This window comes from Mobula hypostoma, chromosome 16 (assembly GCF_963921235.1).
Source record: "Mobula hypostoma chromosome 16, sMobHyp1.1, whole genome shotgun sequence".
Lineage (NCBI taxonomy): Eukaryota > Metazoa > Chordata > Chondrichthyes > Myliobatiformes > Myliobatidae > Mobula > Mobula hypostoma.
The window spans coordinates 69,127,093-69,149,033 of NC_086112.1; the positions used below are offsets into that span (position 1 = coordinate 69,127,093).

At 42.3% G+C, this 21,941-nt stretch overlaps 1 protein-coding gene across 1 annotated transcript in view; it reads left to right on the forward strand.

Annotated features, from left to right (window-relative positions):
* rest (RE1-silencing transcription factor) overlaps positions 1-21,941 on the forward strand; it is a 44,035-nt gene that overhangs the window by 11,550 nt on the left and 10,544 nt on the right. The window contains exon 3 of the mRNA XM_063069092.1: positions 17,479-17,562. Coding sequence (XP_062925162.1) covers positions 17,479-17,562 — 84 coding nt within the window. The remainder of the gene's footprint in view (positions 1-17,478; positions 17,563-21,941) is intronic.

A 21,941-nucleotide genomic window follows, 5' to 3' on the forward strand; every position in this document is an offset into this window, starting at 1 on the left:
ATTTACTATCTTTTTTCAATGGCCTGACTGATGAAGGTATACATGTCATACATTTTTTTTTACCACCCTATTCACTTGTGTTGCTGCTTTTGGGGAGAAATGAACTTGTACTCCAAGATCCCTCTGTATATCAGTATTCTTAAGAATACTTCCACCTACTGTATACTTCCTACATTTGACTTCCCAAGGCCCAAAAGAGGATGGTAAAAACTGCTGAGAGGATCATTGGTCTCCCTCCCCGATGTGTGACATTTTTTTTGGGAGCTTTGTATACGAAGGGCCCAAAGCATTGCTGTGGATCCTACTGTCCATCCATCCATGGTCTCTTTGACTTACCACCATCAGGAAGGAGGTACAGGAGCATCAGGACTAGGACTACACAACTGCTTCTTCCCTCGGCTGCGGTATTAATGAATACCCTGCGACTACCTCGTCACTAGGACAGCGAACTATTTACTGTACTATTTAAAATTTGCCTGTGCTGCGTACTTCACCTGCATTTTGTATTTTATAAACTTATTTATGTTGCTCCTCGCTGGTGATCACCTCAGGGGTGTGTGCTTAGCTCACTGCTCTACTTCCTTTATACCTAGAGTGTGTGGCTTTAGTACCATCTTTTCATTTGCTGATGATACAACCATAGTTGGTAGAATTGCAGATGGAGATGAGAGGGCGTACAAAAGCGAGATATACTAGTTAGTTGAGTGGTGTCGTAGTAACAACCTTGCACTCAGTGTCAGTGAGATGAATGAGCTGATTGTGGACTTCAGGAAGGGTAAGATGTTGGAACAGGAACCAATCCTCATAGAGAGATCAGAAGTGGAGAGAGTGAACGATTTCAATTTCCTGGCTATCAGGATCTCTGAGGATCTAACCTGATCCCAACATATCGATGCAGCTATAAAGTAGGCAAGATAGTGCCTATATTTCATAATGTAGCCCCCCTGGCAAGCCCCAGGGTTGCTCAGCTCGCTGTTGTCTAGGGAAACAGCCTTCGGCCCTGCCAAACTGGGTAATTAGTTTGTGTGGATGCTGTGCAATGTACCCCACACCACCAAATAACAGACAATACACCAGATACTATTAAATGAATTACTGTTTATAGATATTACTGGAACTATATAATTAATAGAGATAAAATATAAAAGGAAGATAAAAGGCGCCACACTTATCAAAGTTCAATCTCTTCGTGCACAAACAGTTGGAGCTTGGGACCTACCTTACTTCACCCTGTGATCCCCTTGAACCACCTCGACCTGCGGCCTGGGACCAACAACGGTGGTCGACCAGATGCTCCACACAAGCCTGTCTCTGTCTCCTTTCCTCGCCGAACACCCTGGACCTCGGACTCCTGCTCGGGGTCCGACCCCGTTAGTCAACTCTCAGCACCTAGTCCATTCTCTCTGTCTCTGTCTCTTTCTGTCTCGCCTTCTGCCCAAAAACTCGTGCATCACAATAACTTGCAGACACACAGAAAGAATAACATCTACCCCAATTGGTTCGTTCACTCTCTTGTCAATAACATAAGCCAAGTAAACTGCTAGCGGGACGACTTTCTCGGCAGTTAACGTAACAAAGAATCCATTTCAATTATAACATAACAAAGAAACCATTTTAATTAGCCTACACAGTAACATAAAAGAAGAAACCTCTTACATTAGGAATTTGAAGTGATTTGGTTTTTCACCTAAAACAATTGAAAACTTGTACAGATGTACTGTGGAGAGCATTCTGACAGGCTGCCTCACTGTCTGGTATATTCGGGGTGGGGAGGGAGCGGCTACTGCACAGGACCAAAAGAAGCTACAGGAAGCTGTAAAATTAGTCAGCTCCATCTTGGGTACTAGCCTCTGTGGTATCCAAGACATCTTCAAGGAGTGGTGCTTCAGGTAAGCAATGTACATTATTAAGGGCCCCCATCACTCATCATCTGTTTTTGCACTATTTTAATTATATATATTTATATCTATATTTTACTGTGATTGATTTACTTGGTTATTTATTTCTATATTATCATGTGTTGTACTGGTGCTACTACGTTAACAAATTTCATGACCCATGCAGGTGATAATAAACCTGATTCTGATTTTGTTTTGTGTGCTGTGTGTGATATATGTATTGTAGGTGCACTGTGGACTGGAGGAACTTTGTTTCATTTGGTTGCATATGTATACTACTTCCTGTTAATCTTCTAAATTGGAAAGAGGTGTACTCAGTAAAATGGCCATTGTAAATGTGGAGGTTGTTTAGGGAGTCCTTACTTGGAGTTCTGGATAGGTTTGCCCCATTGAGCCAGGGAAAGGATAAGGTGAAGGAACCATGGTTGACAAGATGTGTGGAACATCTAGTCGTGGGGGGGGGGCGGGGTTTGGGGGGTAGGGAACATAGAGTAGTAGTTCTCTTCAGCACATCTAGTCCATGCCAAACTATTCATCTGTCTAGTCCCATTGACCTGCATGTGGACCGTAGCCCTCCATATTCCTCCCATCCATGTACCTATCCAAATTTCTCTTAAATGTTCAAATCAAACCTGCATCCACCACTTTGGCTCGCAGCTCGTTCCATACAGTGAGGAAGTTTTCTCTCATGTTCCCCTTAAACATTTCATTTTTCACCCTTAATCCTTGACCTCCAGTTGTAATCTCACGCAAAGCTAGTGGAAAAAGCCTCCTTGCATTCACCCTATTCTATTCACTCATAATTTTGTGTACCTCCATCAAATCTTCCCTCAGTCTTCCATGTTCTAGAGATTAAAGTCCTAAGCTATTCAATCTTTTCTTACAACTTGGGTCCTCAAGTCCCAGCGGCATCCTTGTTAATTTTCTCTGCATTCTTTCAATCTTATTTACACCTTTCCTGAAGGTAGGTGACCAAAAGCTGAACATGATACCCCAAATTAGGCTTCGCCATTGTTTTATACAATTTCAATATAGCATCCCATCTCCTGTACTCAATACATTGATTCCTGAAGGCCAATTTGCCAAAATTTTTCTTTATGGCCCTACCTACCTATGATGCCACATTCAAGGAATTATGGATCTATATTCCCAGATCGCTTGGTGCCCTACTGCTCACCATGTAATTCTTATGTTGGTTGGGCCTCCCAAAGTACAACACCTCACACTTGTCTGCGTTAAATTCCATCTGCCACTTTCAGCCCATTGTTCCAGCTGATCCAGATACTGCTACACACTTTGGTAGTCTTCCTCGCTCTCCAGTACACATCCGGTCCTGGTGTCAGACACAAACTTGCTTATCTAGTTTTCCACATTATCATCCAGATTGTTGGTATAGATGACAAACAACAATGGACCCAGCACCAATCCCTGCAGTACACTGCTAGTCACAGGCAGAGAGGCAACTATCTACTACCACTCTCTGGCTTCTGCAAAGCCAATGTCTAATCCAATTTGCTACCTCATTTTGAATGCTAAGCGACGGAACCTTCTTGACCAACCTCCCATGTGGAACCTCGTCAAAGGCCTTGCTAAAGTCCATGTAGACAACATCCTCTACCTTACCTTTGTCAAGTTTCCTGGTAACATCCTCAAAAAAACTCTTAAGATTGGCTAGACATGACCTACCACTCACAAAGAAAGCCGTATTGATGATCGCTAATCAATCTCTGTCTGTCCAAATACTTAAAAATCCGGCCCCTTAGAATACCATTCAGTAACTTTTCTACTACTGATGTCAGGCTCCCTGATCTATAATTTCCTGGCTTATTCTTAGAGCATTTCTTGAACAATGAAACGATAGTAGCCATCGTCCAATCCTCTGGTATCTCACTTGTGGCTAAGGATGTTTTAAATATCTCTGTTTGAGCCCCTGCAATTTCTGCAATAGCCCTCCCACAGGGTCTGAGGGAACACCTTGTTAGGCCCTGGGATTTATCTGCCCTAATTTGTGTCAAGACAGCAAACACCACCTCCTCTGTAATCTGTATTGGGTCAATGACCTCTTTGCTGCTTTGCCTCACTTCTATAGACTTTGTGCCTATCTCCCGAGTAAATACCAATGCAAGAGATCCATTTAAGTTCTCCTCCGTCCCTTTCAGCTTCACACATAGATTACTTTCATCTTCCAGAGGTCTAATTTTGTTTCTTGCTATCCTTTAGTTAATATATCTGTAGAATTTCTTAGGATTCTCCTTCGCCTTGTCTGCTAGAGCAACTTCATGCCTTCTTTTAGCATTCCTGATTTCCTCCTCAAGTCTTGCATTCCTTGTACTCAAGTACTTCATTTGTTCCTACTTGCACCCATTGTGCACCTTCTTTTTCTTAACCAGGGCCTCAATATCTCTTGAAAACCAAGGTCCCTAAATCTATTATCCTAGCCTTTTATTCTGATAAGGACATACAAACCTTGTCTACTCAATGTCACTTTTGAAAGCCTCCCACTTACCAATACACATTTGCCAGAAAACAACCTAGCGTACCTAGCATTTAGGAAACAAGGATCTGACAGTCTCTACGGAGTTATAAGGTTGGCAAGAAGGAGCTTAAGAAAGGATGTAGGAGAGCTAAAAGAGGACATGAGAAGCCTTTGGTGAGTAGGATTAACGAAAACCCCAAGGCATTGTACACCTATGTAAAGGAGGATATATAGAATGAGTGTAAAAACATTTGGGGATAAAAGAGAAAATGAGTGCCTGGAGTCAGAGGAATTAGCTGAAGTCTTTAATGAACCAGTGAGATGGACCTTGACGAATATGAGGAAAGTGAAGAATAAGCAGATAATGCTGGAGCATGTCGGTGTTAAGAAAGAGGATGTGCTGGGAACTTTGAAATATATTAGAATAGATGAGTCTCTGGGACTCGAAAGGCTATACCCTAGCTTATATGGGAATTGAAGAAAGGGTTTGCTGCACCTCTAGCAATGATCTTTGCGTCCTCTCTACAGGAGTAACACCTGAAGAATGAAGGCTGGCAAAAATACCAGTCCCAATGAAGGGTTTCAGCCCAGAACTTCGTCTGTTTACTCTTTTCCATAGATGCTGCCTGGCCTGCTGAGTTCCTCCAGCATTTTGTTTGTATTACTTGGATTTCTAGCATCTACAGATTTACTCTTATTTGTGGCTGGCAAATATTCCTTTGTTCAAGAAAGGTAACAGGGATAATTCTGGGAACTAAAGACCAGTGAGTTTTAAGTCAGGGTGGCAAACTATTGAAGAAGATTCTTAAAGACAGGGTTTGTCAGCATGGATTTATGAGGGGCAGGTCATGCCTCGAGAGCCTGTGCATGTGGTGGATATGGAGTTTAATAAGACATTTCAAAGGTTTCCTGTAGCAGGCCTATGCAGAAAGTCAAAAATGATGGGATCCAAGGAAATTATGCTTTGTGGATTCAGAATTGGTATGCCCACAGAAGGCAGAAGATGGTAGTAGATGGAGCATATTCTACCTGCAGATCAGTGTTCTGGGCCCCCTGAGCTTCATGATTTTTATAAATGAAGTGGGAGAGTGGTTCCAGGCATCCACGACTCTCTGAGTAAAAAAAACTTGCCCCCCCGCCCCCATATCCCCCTTGAATCTATCCCCTCTCTCTTACAATGCACGCCCTCTGATAGTACACTTTTCAATCCTGGGAAACAGATACTCCCTGCCTACTCTATCTATGCCTTTTATAATCTTATAAGCCTTTATCAGATCTCCCCTCAGCCTCCGATGCTCCAGAGAAAACAGCCCAAGTTTATCCATCCTCTCGTGATAGCACATGCCCTCAAAACCAGGAGCATTCTGGTAAACCTCTTCTGCACCCTCTCCAAAGCCTCAACATCCTTCCTATAGTGGGGTGACCAGAACTGTATACAATACTGCAGATAAGAACGTACCAGAGTTTTATAAAGTTACAACTTAACATCTTGACTTTTGAACTCAGTGCCTCGACTAATAAAAGCAAGCATTCCTTAAGCCTTCTCAACCACCTTATTGACCTGTGGAGCCACTTTCAAGGAGCTATGGCAAAAAATGAAAATCTGCAGATGCTTAAAATCCAAGCAACACACGCAAAATGCTGGAGGAACTCAGCAGGCCAGGCAGCATCTGTGGAAAAGACGACAATTGATGTTTCGGCTGAGACCCTTCATCAACTCTGGAGAAAAAGATGAGAGAGTTAGAAAGGGGGTGGGAGGGAGACAGAAACAGAAGGTGATAGGTGAAACTGGGTGGTGGGGAGGGGTGAAGTAAAGAGCTGGGAAGTTGATTGGTGAAAGAGATGCAGGGCTGGAGAAGGGGACATCTGATAGGAGAATTCAAAAGGCCATGGAAGAAAGAAAAGGGGGAGGAACACTAGAGGGGGGTGATAGGCAGGAATGGAAATAATGTGTGATGAGGAAAAGAGAATGGGGATGGTGAAAGGGGGGAGGCATTACCAGTAGTTTGAGAAATTGATGTTCATGCCATCAGGTTGGAGGCTACCCAGAGGGAACATAATGTGTTGCTCCTCCAACTTGAATGAGACCATGGACTGACATGTTGTAATGGGAAGGAGAAGTGAAATTAAAATGGGTGGCCACTGAGAGATCCCGTTTTTTTTTCTGGTGGATGGAGTGTAGTTGCTTGGCAAAGCAGTCTCCCAATCTACAAAGGGTCTCACCGATATACAGGAAACCACACCAGAACCACTGGATACGGTAGATGATTCCAACAGACACACAGGTGAAGTGTCGCCTTACCTGGAAGGACTGTTTAGGGCCTTGAATGATAGTGTAGGGGCAGGTGTAGCACTTGTTCTGATTGCAAGGATGTGCCAGAAGGGAGATCAGTGGGGAAGGGTGAATGGGCAAGGGAGTCGCATGTGGAAAGCAGAAAGTGTGTGTGTGTGGGAGGGTGGGAGAGAGTGAAGCGTGCTTGGTGATGGGATCCCATTGGAGGTGGCAGAAGTTTCAAAGAATTTTCAGCACTCCACTAGCCTCCGCGTTCAGCGCACAATTCTCCATAACATTTACCATCTCCATCAGGAACCCATCACCGAGTGCATCTTTCCGTTCCCCCCTCACTTTCTGTTTTCCACAGGGGTTGCTCCCTACGCGACTCCCTTGTCCATTCGTTCTCTCCCCACCCCCCACTGATCTCCCTCCTGGCACTTACCCTTGCAAGCAGAACAAGAGCTGCACCTTCCCTACACCTCCTCCCTCACTACCATTCAGGCCCCCAAACAGTCCTTCCAGGTCAGGCAGTACTTCACCTGTAAGCCTTTTGGGGTCATCTACTGTATCTGGTGCTTCCAGTGTGGCCTCCTGTATATTGGTGAGACCTGATGTAGATTGGGAGAGTGCTCCGTCTACCAGAAAAAGCAGGATCTTCCAGTGGCCACCCTTCGATTCCACTTCCCATTTTCATTCCAACATGTCAGTCTATGGCCTCCTCTACTATAACGATGAGGCCACACTCAGGTTGGAGGAGCAGCACCTTATATTTCATCTGGGTAGCCTCCAACCTGATGGCATGAACATCGATTTCTCAAACTTCTGATAATCCCTGCTCTTACCATTCTCCATTCCCATTTCCATCTCTCACCTTGTCTCCTTACCTGTGCATCACCTCCCTTTGGTGCTCCTCCTTCCCTGTTCTTTCATCCATGGCCTTCTGCCCTCTCTGATTAGATTCACCCTTCTGCAGCCCTGTATTTTTCACCAATCAACTTCTCAGCTCTTTACTTCACTCCATCCCCCACCTCCAGTTTCACCAATCACCATGTGTTTCTTCTTCCCCTCCTTCCACTTTCTGATGCTGACTCCTCATCTTTTTTTTTTCTCCAGTCATGATGAAGAGTCTTGGCCCGAAATGTTGACTCTGCTTTTTCCCATAGATGCTGCCTGGCCTGCTGAGTTCCTCCAGCATTTTGTGTGTGTTTCAGGGAGCATGTACTTTGATCCCAAGGTCTGCCTTGCCCTCAACAGTATATTGCCTCCTTGCATTTGCCCTACTGAGGTTTAAAGGCTGATTTATACTTCTGTGTCAACTCGATGCTGCAAGCTATGCAAGTGGCCTATGCACATTGTGAGCATTTATACTTGTGCGTTGGTGTGTCTGTGTCGCTCTGCAATTCGGGCACATCGCGCATGCGCACACACCTGCCCGCGCAAGGCTTCATGGTTATGGTAGTCTTTCTCGAGGTAAACAAGTTTAAACTCTTTTTTCATAAAAAGTCTTTTTTCATAAAAGCGAAATGTGTCCTCCATAATTTCGGAGGTCTATAAAGCTTTATGGAAAGCATTGCAGCCAGAGTTCCTTCCCTGCCCTTCAGTCGCCCAATGGGAAGCTATTGCAGCGTGGGAGGAAATGCGATGCTACCAGGCTGACCAATCACAGTTGTTGTGGTCTGCATTGCTGCGTCGCGTAGTTACATTTTGGGAGAGGTGCGCGTCAGGCTACAACGTAGGGATCTGCATAGGCTCTGTGTAGGGTCCGTGGTAACGCCGTGCCTACAGTGTCGAGTTAACGCAGAAGTATAAATCAGCCTTAACACCTCACATCTGGGTTAAACTTCATCAACCATTTCTTAGCCCATATGTGCAACTTGTCTATAACGTGCTGTATTCTTTGCCAGTCTTCTACACTATCCACAGCTCTGCTAATCGTGGTATCATCTGCAAACTTACTAACCTACCCTTATACATTTTCATCCAGGTCATTTATATTCATCACAAGCAGCAGAGCTCCTAGCACAGATCCCTGCAGAACTCCTCTAATTACAGACCTCCAGCTCAAATAAGTCCCTTCAACCACTACACACTGTCTTCTATGCGCAAGCCAGTTCTGAATCTAAGCAGCCAAGTCACCATGGATCCCATGCATCTTAATCTTCTGGATTAGATTTCCATGAGGGACTTTGTCAAGCACCTTACTGAAATCCATGTAGACAACATCCATTGCCCTACCCTTGCCAATCTCTCTCGTCACCTTGCCAAAAAACTCAGTGGAGTTTCTAAGGCATGACCTGCATCCACAAAGCTGCACTGGCTCTCCCTAATTAGACCATGGGTTTCCAGGTACTCTTATATCCTATCCTTAAGAATTTTCTCCAGCAATTTCCCTACAACTGGCATGAGACTCACCGGTCTATAGTTCCCAGGATTTTCCCTTGCTTCCTTCTTAAATGGAAGTACAACATTAGCCCCTTGCCTGTGGCTAGAGTGGACACAGAGATACTGCCCAAGGGCCGAGCAATCTCATCTCTTGCCTCCTTCAATAACCTGGGGTAAACCTCACCAGCCCCTGGAGACTTCACCACCTTAATACTCATTTGGAGGCCCAACACGTCCTTCTCCTTGACCTCTAAACACCCTAACTTATTTATACAGAGCACTGATCTGTTGATCCTCCCTATCCTTTTCCTTGGCAAATACTGAAGCAAAGTACTCATTATGTACCTCACTCACATTCAAGCAAGCATTCCCCCTTGGTGCTGTGAATAGTATGAAAGTTGATGTGGGTTACAACAGAACATTGACAGCATACAGAGCTGGGCTGAGCAGTGGCAGATGCAGTTCAATCCGGAAAAGTATGAAGTGATACATGTCCAAAGTCAAACATGTCCAAAGGCAGAGTACAGGATTCAAAATGGTGTGGAGGAACAGAAGATTCTTGGGGGTCCACGTCCATAGGTCCCTTAAAATCGTCCTGCAAGTTGATAGGGTAGTTATGAAGGTGTATGATGTATTAGCTTTCAGAAGTGGTAGATTAGAGTTTAACCCAGATAAATGTGAGGTGGTTCATTTTGGTAGGTCAAATATAATGGCAGAATATAATATTAATGATAAGACTCTTGGCAGTGTGGAGGATCAGAGGGATCTTGGGGTCCAAGTCCATAGACCACTCAAAGCTGCTGCGCAGGTTGACTGTGTGGTTAAGAAAGCATATGGTGTATTGGCCTTCATCTGTGGGACTGAATTCAAAAGCCTAGAGGTAATGTTATAGCTATACAGGACCCTGGTCAGACCCCACTTGGAGTACTGTGCTCAGTTCTGGTCACCTCACTATAGGAAGGCTGTGAAAACTATAGAAAGGGTGCAGAGGAGATTTACAAGGATGTTGCCTGGATTGGGGAGCATGCCTTATGAGAATAGGTTGAGTGAACTTGGCCTTTTCTCCTTAGAGCAATGGAAGATGAGAGGTGACTTGATAGAGGTGTATAAGATGATGAGAGGCATTAATCGTGTGGATAGTCAGAGGCTTTTTCCCAGGGCTGAAATGGGAAATGAGAGGGCACAGTTTTAAGGTGCTTGGAAGTAGGTACAAAGGAGATGTCGGGTAAGTTTTTTACGCAGAGAGTGGTGAGTGTGTGGAATGGGCTGCCGGTGATGGTGGTGGAGGTGGATATAATAGGGTCTTTTAAGAGACTCTTGGATAGGTACATGGAGCTTAGAAAAATAGAGGGCTATGGGTAACCCTAGGTAGTTCCTAAAGTAAGTACATGTTCGGCACAGCATTGTGGGCTGAAGGACCTGTAGTGTGCTGTAGGTTTTCTATATTTCGTTCTATGTTTCTAATCGGGGGATTGAGTTCAGGAACTGTGAAGTAATGTTGCAGACTCTAGAACTCTTCTTAAATCATATTTGGAGTATTGTGTTCAGTTCTGGTCACCTCATATAGGAAGGCTGTGGAAACTTTAGTGCAAGTGCAGAGCAGATTTACAATATGCTGTCTGGAATAGAAAATATGGCTTGTGAGGAAAGGTTGAATGAGCTAGGAAGATGATAAGGGGCATTGCTGAGTGGACAACTAACACCTCTTTCCAAGATTAGAAAAGGCTAATTGGAGGGCAGAACAGCAAAGGTATGAGTAACTACCACCACCACAACCCTAATGAGGGGTAACTTGTTTAAATCCTGTGGAATCAGTTTACAGGAGAGATCAGCTCAAAGAACACATCTTCAGCTTAAACATTGAAGAATATAGCACTTTGTACAAGTGATACAGCTAAAAGATTTGTAAGCATTTTCAGCCAAAAAAAACCTGAGGCAAATAACCTACCTTGACTCTTCACAAGGTAGGGAGGATAAGGTGTGGCTATTGGTGGGATCTTGTTGCTACTGGTGGAAGTGATGAGGGGTGATGGATATGCTGGATGAGGAGGCTGGTAGGGAGAAAGGTGAAGACAAGGGGAACTCTCTGTCTTCTGTTTGGAAGAGAGGGGTGTGAAAACAAGTCTGAGAAACAGAAAATGTGACAGGATGTTCCATCACCCTACACAGAAGGGAAGCTGCATTTCATGAACAATGATATTTCAGATCTGGAATGGAAGGGCTTATTGGTAGAGCAGATGTGGTGGAAATGGAGAAATTGGGAGAAGGGTATGTCAGCATGTAAGGAAAGAGTTAAATTTGAGTCTTCCTTGGTATGTGCTGAAGTATGTAACACAAAATGGAAGTCTAAGACAAAATGGTATCAGCCTGTAATATGGGGATGTTTTGAGAAAGTACAAGGCAACTAGTCCACAGCAATGGATGAAGGGTCTTGGCCTGATTGACTATTTATTCCTCATCATAGATGCTGCCTGTCCTGCTGAGTTCCCCTGGCATTTAGTGTGTGTTGCTTTGAATTTCCAGCACCTGCAGAGTATTTTGTGTTTATGAAAAAGAGAGACATTGGAAAAGCTTTCAGGCATCTTGCAGTTCCCTCTGGCTGTATATTGTGTGGAGTGGCTTAGTGATTTGTTGATAAATATTCTTGTCTCTTTTACTTTATTACTCATTTTTTCTTCCTTTTTTCTTTATATAATGAATTAAGTACTTTTTTATGACCTTTAGTACATGTACAGTACCTCCTTAGTTTGCAGATACCTCTTCCTGCTGAATCAGAAAAGACCAAGAAATAAATATTAAAAGTGTTTTTTCATTGCGCAGCATGATGTAATCTACATAAATAGTGGGTTTAGCTCTAAGACAAACCCTTTTTCCCCTTACAGATTCTGCTCAATTCACTGAGTTGCTCCGGCAGATTATTTTTGACTAGTGGTGTTCCATAGGAGTCGGTGTCAGGACTGCTTCTTTTCATGTTATATGTAAATGATTTGGATGATGGAATTGATGGCTCTGTAGCCATGTTTGCGGAAAATATGAAGATAGGTGGAGAGGTAGGTAGTGTTGAGGAAGCAGGGAGTCTGCAAAAGAACTTAGACATATTAGAAGAATGGGCAAAGAAGTGTTTGGTCTTGCACTTTGGTAAAGGGAATGAAAGCAGACTGTTTTGTAAACGGGGAGAAAATTCAGAAATCAGAGGTACAGAGGGACTTGGAGGTCCTTGTGCAGGATTCCTTGAAGGTTACCTTGCGGGTTGAATCGGTGTTAAGGAAGATAAATGCAATGTTATCATTCATATTGAGAAGACTAGAATATAAGAGCAGGGATGTAATATAGAGACTTTATAAGGCATTGATCAGACCACACTAGCAGTATTGTAAGCAGTTTTGGGCCCTTTATCTATTTTATATTCTGTATTTTTCTCCTGATCTTTCTTGTTTCTTGTGCATGGAGGGTGTTTTGGGGGTTGATGTGCCTGTTCTGCTTTTATTTGTTTTTGTGTGGGGAGGGGGGATTTGGGGGTTGATGATCATGTTGCTGGTTTTTTTCCTTGGTTTCATGGCTACTCGGAGAAGAAGGATTTCAAGTTTTATACTTTGATGTTAAATGACCTTTGAACTTTTTGAAGATATGCTGGCATTGGAGAGGCTTCAGAGGAGGTTCATGAGAATGATTCCAGGAATGAAAGGATTAACCTGTGAGGAGCGTTTGATGGCTCTGGGTTTGTACTCTTTGAAATCTAGAAGAATGGTTCTCATTGAAAGCTATCGGTGATTGAAAGGTCTAGACAGAGTGAATGTGGGAAGGATGTTTCATATAGTGGGGAAGTTGGTCCAGAGGGCACAGTCAAAAGAGAGGATTGTCTATTTGGAACTGGGGTGAAGAAGGATTTCTTTATCCAGAAGATGGTGAATCTGTGGAATTCATTGACACAGACTGCTGTGGCGGCCATGTCATTTGGTATTTTTAAAATGGAGATTCTTGATTAGTCAGGGCGTCAAAGGTTATGGGGAGAGGGTGAGAGAATTAGGTTGCGAGGGATAATAAAGTAGACTTGATGGGCCGAATGGCATAATTCTGCTCCTATGTCTTATGGTCCTATTTTATTTGTTCTAGATTCTATAGATTCTGTAGTCGGTTGCCTCTTTGATCTATGTATTAGGTTTTTGATGGATGTCTTGAATTAGGAAATGAGTTTTCTAAATCAATGGCCCTCTATCTTATCAGCCATCTAGTTCTCTCTATTTGTTCTTGTCCATAATGATTGGAATCTTCACACTTTTGCATATACTGATTAATCGGAGAAAAATCATGAAATATCAATACCAATGCTTATCACGCAATTGACTTGTGTATTCTCCTTATAGCTGAGCCAGTTTTCAATCAACGGTAGAAGTGGAATGAGCGACACTAACAATGCATAGATGGTAGTAATTTATCTGTTTATTTTTGATTACTTTAAACTCGTATTCAATCCCTTAATTCTTGTTAACCGATTTTAAGAGGTAGGAAATGATACAATTGCTATTGATATCTTCAGCAAAGATAATATTAGCCGAAGTCCCTATTTCTGATCACTATATATTAACTTTCTGCAGGGATGCATGCCATTGTTCATTTGTTCACACCCAATGTAATATTTCAGTCATGTGAAATAATTGGCTGTCAGTGATTTATTTATTTTATTGAGCTATAGTGCAGAATAGGCCTTTTCACCCCTTCAGGCTATACCGCCCAGCAACCTGATTTGGTCATTATCCTAATCACAGGAGAATTTACAATGGCCAATTAAACTATCAACTGATACATCTTTGCAATGTGGGAGGAAAACATAGCTTCCAGAGGAAACCTAAGTGTTCACAGGGAGAACACAAAACTCCCCATAGGCAATGGTGGGAATTGAAGCTGGGTCGCCTCTACTGTAAAGCATTGTGCTAACCACTATGCTACCAAGCCACTCCATATTCGGATTCATGACTCAATAATAACAATTTAATTGGTATCAAAGAATAACTGTCTATATAACTGTTCATTAGGATTTAGTGCCTTCTCCCCTATACCTTGTCACTGAATTTTGTTGCTATTCTGACAGCCTCAACCTCTTCAAAATATTTGTTGCTTTATACTCTTTCCTGTTTCGCTTGCTGATGGTTTAACTGTGGAAAGGATTGATTGCCAAGTCATGTGGACAAAGCTGTAACATTTTCTGCCCCTCCCCTGTGAGGCTGAAGAAATTCAAGAATGCTTTAAGAGTAGCCTGCTCCAGTATAATTTGGTTACAGAATGACTGTTTTAGCATGGTTTAGCTTTTACAGTTGGGGTGGCTATCCGTTATAGGTGTATGCTCAATGCAACTGCTATAAACATTGCCTGCAATAACTAGAATTGTTCTCCCACAAAATTGCTTGTTAGCCTTCATTACCTTCTGGTCTATCAAAGTGACAGTGTTAGTGTTTACTGCAAGTGACTGATCTCCAGCCCCACAGCTCTCAGTGAAATCTTATTTATCAAGCACTGGGCTCTCCCACCAACACAGTTCGTTTTGCTTAGCCCCTTCACCCCACACCAGACCTCCAAAACATCCTGTACCATGTTGCAATTTTCTTAAAGTCTACCTGCTGAACCAGTCTTTACATTGCCTGTCCTATAGCTCCTATGATTTGTCTTTGTACTCTAGTGGTTTGGGACATAGTACAGTACTGGAATAGCTAATTAAAGGCCCAACTAAATTAATCTCTTCTGTGTAAGCAAAGTCCCCCATTACCCAAAGCACATATATGTTAAAATATTGAACCGAGATTCATTTTCATATGAGGATTCAACAGTAAATACAAAAAACACAATAGATTCAATAAAAGACTGTCCCAATATAAAATAAATACAAAAAGAGATAAAATAATAAGCAATAAGTATCGAGAACATGTGATGATGAGTCTTTGAAGTGAGTTGTTGAAACAGTTCATTGATGGGGTGAGTGAAGCTATCCACGCTGGTTTAAGAGCCTGATGATTGAGGGGTAATAACTGTTCTTGAAACCTGGTGGTGTGGGTCCTGAGGATCTTTTACCACCTTCCTGATGGCAGCAGCAGGAAGAGAACATGGCCTGGATGGTGGGGGTGTGTGATGATAGATGCTTCTTTCCTATGACCATGCTCTGTGTAGATGTGCTCAATGGTGGGAGGGCTTTACCCGTGATGGACTGGGCCATATCCACGACTTTTGTGGGATTTTCTGTTCGGGGGCATTGGTGTTTCCATACCAGGTCATGTTCTAGCCAGTCAATTTACTCTCCACCATGCATCTATAGAAGTTTGTCGAAGTTTTAGATGGCATGCCGAATCTTCACAAACTTCGAAGGAAGTAGAGCAATGCTTATATTCCCCCATTATCTTGCACATTCATGTGCCTATCGAAGAGCCTAATAAATCTATCATATTTGTTTCCACTACTGCCCCTGGCAGCATATTCCAGGCACCCACTGTGTAAAAACTAAACACCCATCCCCCCCCAACCCCACCTTAAATAAACACTTTCTAGTGTTAGACATTATGACCCCAGCAAAAAGCTACCAGGTGTCTATTCTACCATAATCTCATAAACCTCTATCAGATCTCCCCTCAGCCTCTGGTGCCCCAGAGAAAACAACCCAAGTTTGTCTAACCTCTTTAATAGCATGTTCCCAAAGGCTAGCATGCCATATGCCTTTGTTACCACCCTATCAACCTGTGCAGCCATTTTCAGGGACTGAGGACTTGGGGCCCTAGATTCCTCTGTACACCATCATTGTTAAAGGAAACTGCCATTAATTGTGCACTGTCCCTTTACGCTTAGTCTCCGCAAACCAAATAATGGTCATCTGAAGCAGGTTGTTCCAACAACACTGAAACCTTTCTCTTCCTATTTTCACTGACATAAATGAAAATAGAAAACGGTGATGCTTCTTTGGAACAGTATAAGAGGTTGCAGTCAATGGGATGGAGGGGTAACTCCATAGTGAACGAAAAGTAGAGTAAAGGAAGAATCTGGCAGGTCAGGAGAAGGAAAAGGTGCAGCTGTGGACTTACTTTCGGGAACTCTGCAGCTAGCATTCTGTGTATTTGTTCAATTTTTTTTACTATTTACATGATTTTGTACATTAGAGATTTGTTGGTCTGTCTTGCGTGTGGGTTTTTTTTTGTGGATTCTATTGTGTTTTTCTTTGTTTAGTGACTGCCTGCATGGAAATGAATCTCCTGGTTGTATGTGGTGCACATACTTTGATTTTAAAAATTTGAACTTTTGAGTTGGGAATTGGAAACCTGTTCATAATTTTCCAGTAAATATGGCTGTGCCTATCTCCTGACTGCATGTGAAGGCTGAAATGAAAGGGAAACTAGTTCTACCTTTTCTCCAGGCAGTTGAAGGTCCTTTTCTCTGGGAATCTGATCTGCCAGAAAGAGATTATTTGAGACTCTCTAGGAAGTTATTTTAAATAATTCAAAATCTAATATGGCACCTGTGCTCCGCATGATAAAGTTCTTTCTAGCTTTAGTAGAAATGTATCAGAGCATTGTACTAGCATTGATCAGGTTTTATTTTATTCTTAGTAGATTTTTTTTGGGGTTAGGATATGTGTTGCTAAACTTTATGGAAAAAGTGAGTGTGACTAGTCATGGCGAAAGTGATGGAAACATTAAAAAAAATTAATTCAGTTGGAATATATTTACAGTATGCTTTTAAACCAGATTTAATACATTATTTTGAGTAAAAATATTAAAAGTACCCTGACCTGTGTTATTTAATACTATGTTATCATTGAGAGCAGACTATTTGGTTATTATCATAATGCTGTTCGTAGAATTTCTCATTGTGAAAATTGTTTCTGCATATCCTGTATCATAAAAGTGACTAAAACCTCTAAGTACAGTATATACTGTAGCTGGTAGTTAATGTAGGGAATCCTGAGGTTTTGTACTCTACGCTTCAGCGCAGATTGCAGGTACGTAGTTTTCAAAGCATCCTATGTCGAAGAGGTAGGAGCCTATATTTTGATTATTTTTAAACTGGCTATTGTGATATTGGAATGTGTTACACAAAGCTTAGTGATGACACTGGATTGATGAAACAATGAGCTTGTGCTTCAGAAGATTCTGTGTAAACAGATATTTTAGCTTTCCTTTTTGTTGTGGAGCTTTGTAGGTCCATTGCAGAGACTTCTGGAAACCTTAAATCTTTGTTCTTGTTAATCTTTTTATGAGCTTAGTTGAGGATTCGTTTATCACAGTAATTGTAACCAACCTTCTCCATCTCCAAGATATATACAACAAAGTGAGAACTATGGCAAATATCCAGTTGCTACTAAAGACCGGATTGGGTGAGGTTCCTGGAGCACAGTTTGAGTAACCCAATGTAAAGTTTTCAACCTCCAAACTACAGTAGCATTTTCTATTTAATTGTGTGTTTCTTTACAGGTGAACGGCCATACAAATGCCCACAATGTCCTTACTCCAGTTCTCAGAAAACTCATCTGACCAGGCACATGCGTACACATTCAGGTTAGTATAATAAATGTGAGTGGGCTGAACTTCATTGAAATTTCAGGTGAATTAATGGAAGAATGTTTTGTCTTTTTGAAAGGAATCAGTGTTTCAAGGAATGTTGATTCAAGTCCTGCCAGTTCAAGAACTTTGTTTTACTTACACTCAGTGACCACTATATTAGGTACAGGAGTGAAATCCAGTGTAGTTTTTTGCTGCTGTAGCCCATCCACTTCAAGGTTCACATTTAGTGATGCTCTTCTGAACACATGGTTATCTGAGTTACTAACTCCTTCCCGTCAGCTTGAACCAGTCTGGCCATTCTCCTCTGACCTCTCTCATTAACAAGGTGTTTTCCCCCCACAGAACTGCCACTCACTGGCTGTTATTTGTTTATCATACTATTCTCTGTCAACTATTCCATGCCTCCTTTCTCCTGACCAGAGCCTTGGTGTCCCTTGTCATCCAGGCTTCCCTACTCCTGCCAGCCTTGCCTTTCACTCTTAACGGGGATGTGCAAATCTTAAATTCTCGTTATCTCGCTTTTAAAAGCCTCCCACTTGCCAAACGTCTGTTACCTGCAATCAGTCCACTCCAATCAGCCTTTTGCATTTCTGTCTAATACATCAAAATTTGCCGTGCTGCAGTTTGGAACGTGAGCTTAATATCTATCTCTTACAATAACAAATTTAAAGCTGGTTGTTAGTCCAGATGTGTCACTCAGTCCCTGTTCTGCCCTCCATTTCCCAAGAGTTGGTCAAGTTATGTCCTTTCCCTGGAAGTGCCTTCTATATATTGCCTGGGGAAACTTTCCTGGGCTGATTGAACGTATTCCAGCCTATTTAAGCCCTTAGTAACCAGGCAGTTCAGTTTATATTAGAAAAGTTAAAATCCTTGCTATGACAACTATTATTCTTGCAGCCGTCTGCAATCTGCATACTTTTTCCTCTAATTTGGTATGTTTAGGGGTCCTGTAGTACAATCCCATCAAGGTGATCATACCTGTCTTATTTTTCAGCTTCACCCATAAAACCTGTCTGTATCATCCCTAAATAATTTAATCTTCTTTAATCAGAAATGCAGCAATCCCTCCTCCCCTTCTCCACATGTATCTCACCTTTCGTACCTGCACCAGAACATTTAGCTGCCAGTCCTGTTCCTCCCTTCGCCTTGTTTCTGTAATGGCTATGCTATCCTAAAGAAATGGAGCTATCCATGTCCTGAGTTCATCTGCCTGAACTAAATGTAATTTAATCCAACAGTCTTTCCTAGCTCCCTGCCATGCTGCTGCGTGTCTCGACCACTTGACCCTACCACCACTGAATTCTCTCTCAATATCCAGCTTCCAATCTGCCTCACATCTGCTTTGGATCCCATCTCTGCCTACTACCCCCTGCCACTGTAGTTTAAACCCTCCCTGACCTCTCGTGCAAATCTGCCTCCTAGGATATTGATCCTCCTCCCAGTTTAGTTGCCACCCATTTCCCTTGTACAGGTCAACTCTGCCCCAGATGAGATATCAATGGTACACACATCTGAATCCCTACCCCTGTATCAGCTCAGCCATGCATTCAACTGCCATATTCTCCCTATATTCGGATATAATCCAGGGATAACCACTCTTGACATTCTGCTTTTTAACCATTTTCATAACTCCCCATATGCAGGACCTCCATAATTTTTTCTACCAATGGGCGTAATGATTTCTGGCTGCTCACCCACCCCTTTAACAACAAAACATTTGAAAATAAGCTGGTATCAGAAAGCTATTGGTTTGCCATAAAAACCTAACTAATTCACTGTAATCCTTTAGGGAATGATAGTTCTCCTTGCTGGTTGTGACTTTTTCTGTCTCCACAATTTGCGTAAGCATGGCCGACTCATGACTATCTTTTGAAGTTGTTTACAAGATATCTGCTTTTAGAAATTGGCAACACATTTCAGCTTAGCAATTCCCAAGTTCTGCTTTTTTAAACTTGTTGCTCCTCCACTCGAGCAATGGTTTTTAATTAATGTTTTACTTAGTGTTGCAAATGCTCACCTTAAATTCAATTCCAACTGTTGAATTTATCAATCTTTTTGTCTGTCTTATACCCTTTAAAATTTTCCCAGTCTTGGAACACATGATGCACTAAGTTCTCCCATGGTATTCAACCCTGGATAACAAATACTAGTAAGGATTTCAGTCTTAAAAGCTGGTGACGTTAGGTGTCTGTCGTGTGATCAGAAATGTGTGGAAGTCAAGAGTGAGCAAATGCTTTGACTGATTTTTCATCTACCCGAGTGTTGCAGTGAGACTGACTATCTTGTCACAGATTTTTGTGGTTTTGACTTCATTATGCATTGCTTTTAAACATAGACCTTCAAAATATTGTATTATTTCAATGTACTTTTGCTTTCGTTTTTATGAAGATTGTGAACTATTTTACAGATTATTTTCTCACTGACTGCCTTTATAATGTATTACTAAACTACTTATTGCTTTTACAAAAGGAACATAAGAACTTCTCTAAAGTTCTGAATTGGTGTGACTTATTGCAGGTATAGTCGGCCCTCCTTATCCGCGAGTTCCACATGCGTGAATTCAACCAACCATGCATCGAGAAAACCCGGCAGTGCTCTCCCAGCACTTGTTGTTCGAACATGTACAGACATTTTTTTCTTGTCATTATTCCCTAAAGAATGCAGTATAACAAATATTTTACATAGCATTTACATTGTATTAGGTATTATAAGTAATCTAGAGATGATTTAAACTATACGGGAGGATGTGCGTAGGTTATCGTGGATCAGGATCGAAAAAAACTGAAGTTCTCTTACTAAGTAAGTCGGAACGGGTACATCCGGTATTATTTAGCATCAGTTAGTTAAACGTTTGTCTTAGGATGTAGTATATATTTCACTTTTCTGTGCATATAAAACTCTTAAGAAACGTATGTTTCAGCGCCAGGCTCGGGAACGGAAGTTCCTGAGTTCGATCTATGGAATTTGTTGCCACGGGCAGCAGTGGAGGCCAAGTCATTGGGTGTATTTAAGGCAGAGATTGATAGGTATCTGAGTAGCCAGGGCATCAAAGGTTATGGTGAGAAGGTGGGGCAGTGGGACTAAATAGGATAAAATGGATCAGCTCATGATAAAATGGCAGAGCAGACTCGATGGGCCAAATGGCCTGCTTCTGCTCCTTTGTCTTATGGTCTTATGGACAGATCACTCCTGAGTGCGCTCTCCATCCGTGCCGGGTTGATGTGGAGGATCAAAAATCCAAAACCCCAAAACCCAATAATTAAACCACTGTGTTGCTTAGTAATAATTGTTGCTTTCATCGAGGCAGGGCCTTTCTCACTTTAGCCTTCAAAATTGTTTCAATCTTGACCGAATAGCCTAACACTTTTCCAGTGACCGATGGGATTTCACCTCTTTCCGATTGCTTTATTATTTCCACTTTATTTTAAATCGTGATTATTTTCGTGAACAGAAACACTGCAGGTTCAGAGTTATGCCGCCGGGTCCTAATGTCCACTGCACTGAGACAGGTTAAATAAGGTCTGGGGTTCCGCTGGATCCGAAGGCCCACCGCATTGAGACAGGTTGAATAAGAGACTTGAGCATCCGTGTTTTTTGGTATCTGTGAGGGGTCCGGGAACCAATCCCTCGTGGATAAGGAGGGCCGATTGTACTGACTTCAAAGACTGTGCTTTCAGCTCTGATTGAACTCTAACATATTTCAGATTGAGTTTTGTTCTGTGCCAGGAAAATAGTTTTGAGTATGAATTATTAACATGTTCTTCACTCAGCTCAATTAACCAATGAGCTGCTGAACCATGACAACATTACAGGTTCAGATGTTGATCCCGGGCTGATCTCAGCCTTGCTGACGTTGGGTGTGCTGCATAACTCTGGACTTGCAGTGTTAAAAATGGGAAGATTTGCCAGCAGCTGCAACACAAGTTCTTGAGCGTTGCCAACTGAAAATAGGAACCGGATTGTGGACGTTTTTGCATGCTTGATGGAGTAATGCTAAGACTCCTGTTTAAGAGGATTGCAATTTGACCAAGAAGTGAGAATTACTGGTGGCAAGAAATACCAAGAAACAAATGCCTTCAAATAATGAAATTAGCAGGAAAAAAGAAAAGAAATAACTCAAACACAAGGAATTCTGCAGATGCTGGAAATTCAAGCAACACACATCAAAGTTGCTGGTGAACGCAGCAGGCCAGGCAGCATCTCTAGGAAGAGGTACAGTCGACGTTTCAGGCCGGGACCCTTTGTCAGGACTAACTGAAGGAAGAGCTAGTAAGAGATTTGAGAGGGGTAGGGGGAGATTCAGAATGATAGGAGAAGACAGGAGGGGGAGGGATGGAGCCAAGAGCTGGACAGGTGATTGGCAAAAGGGATAT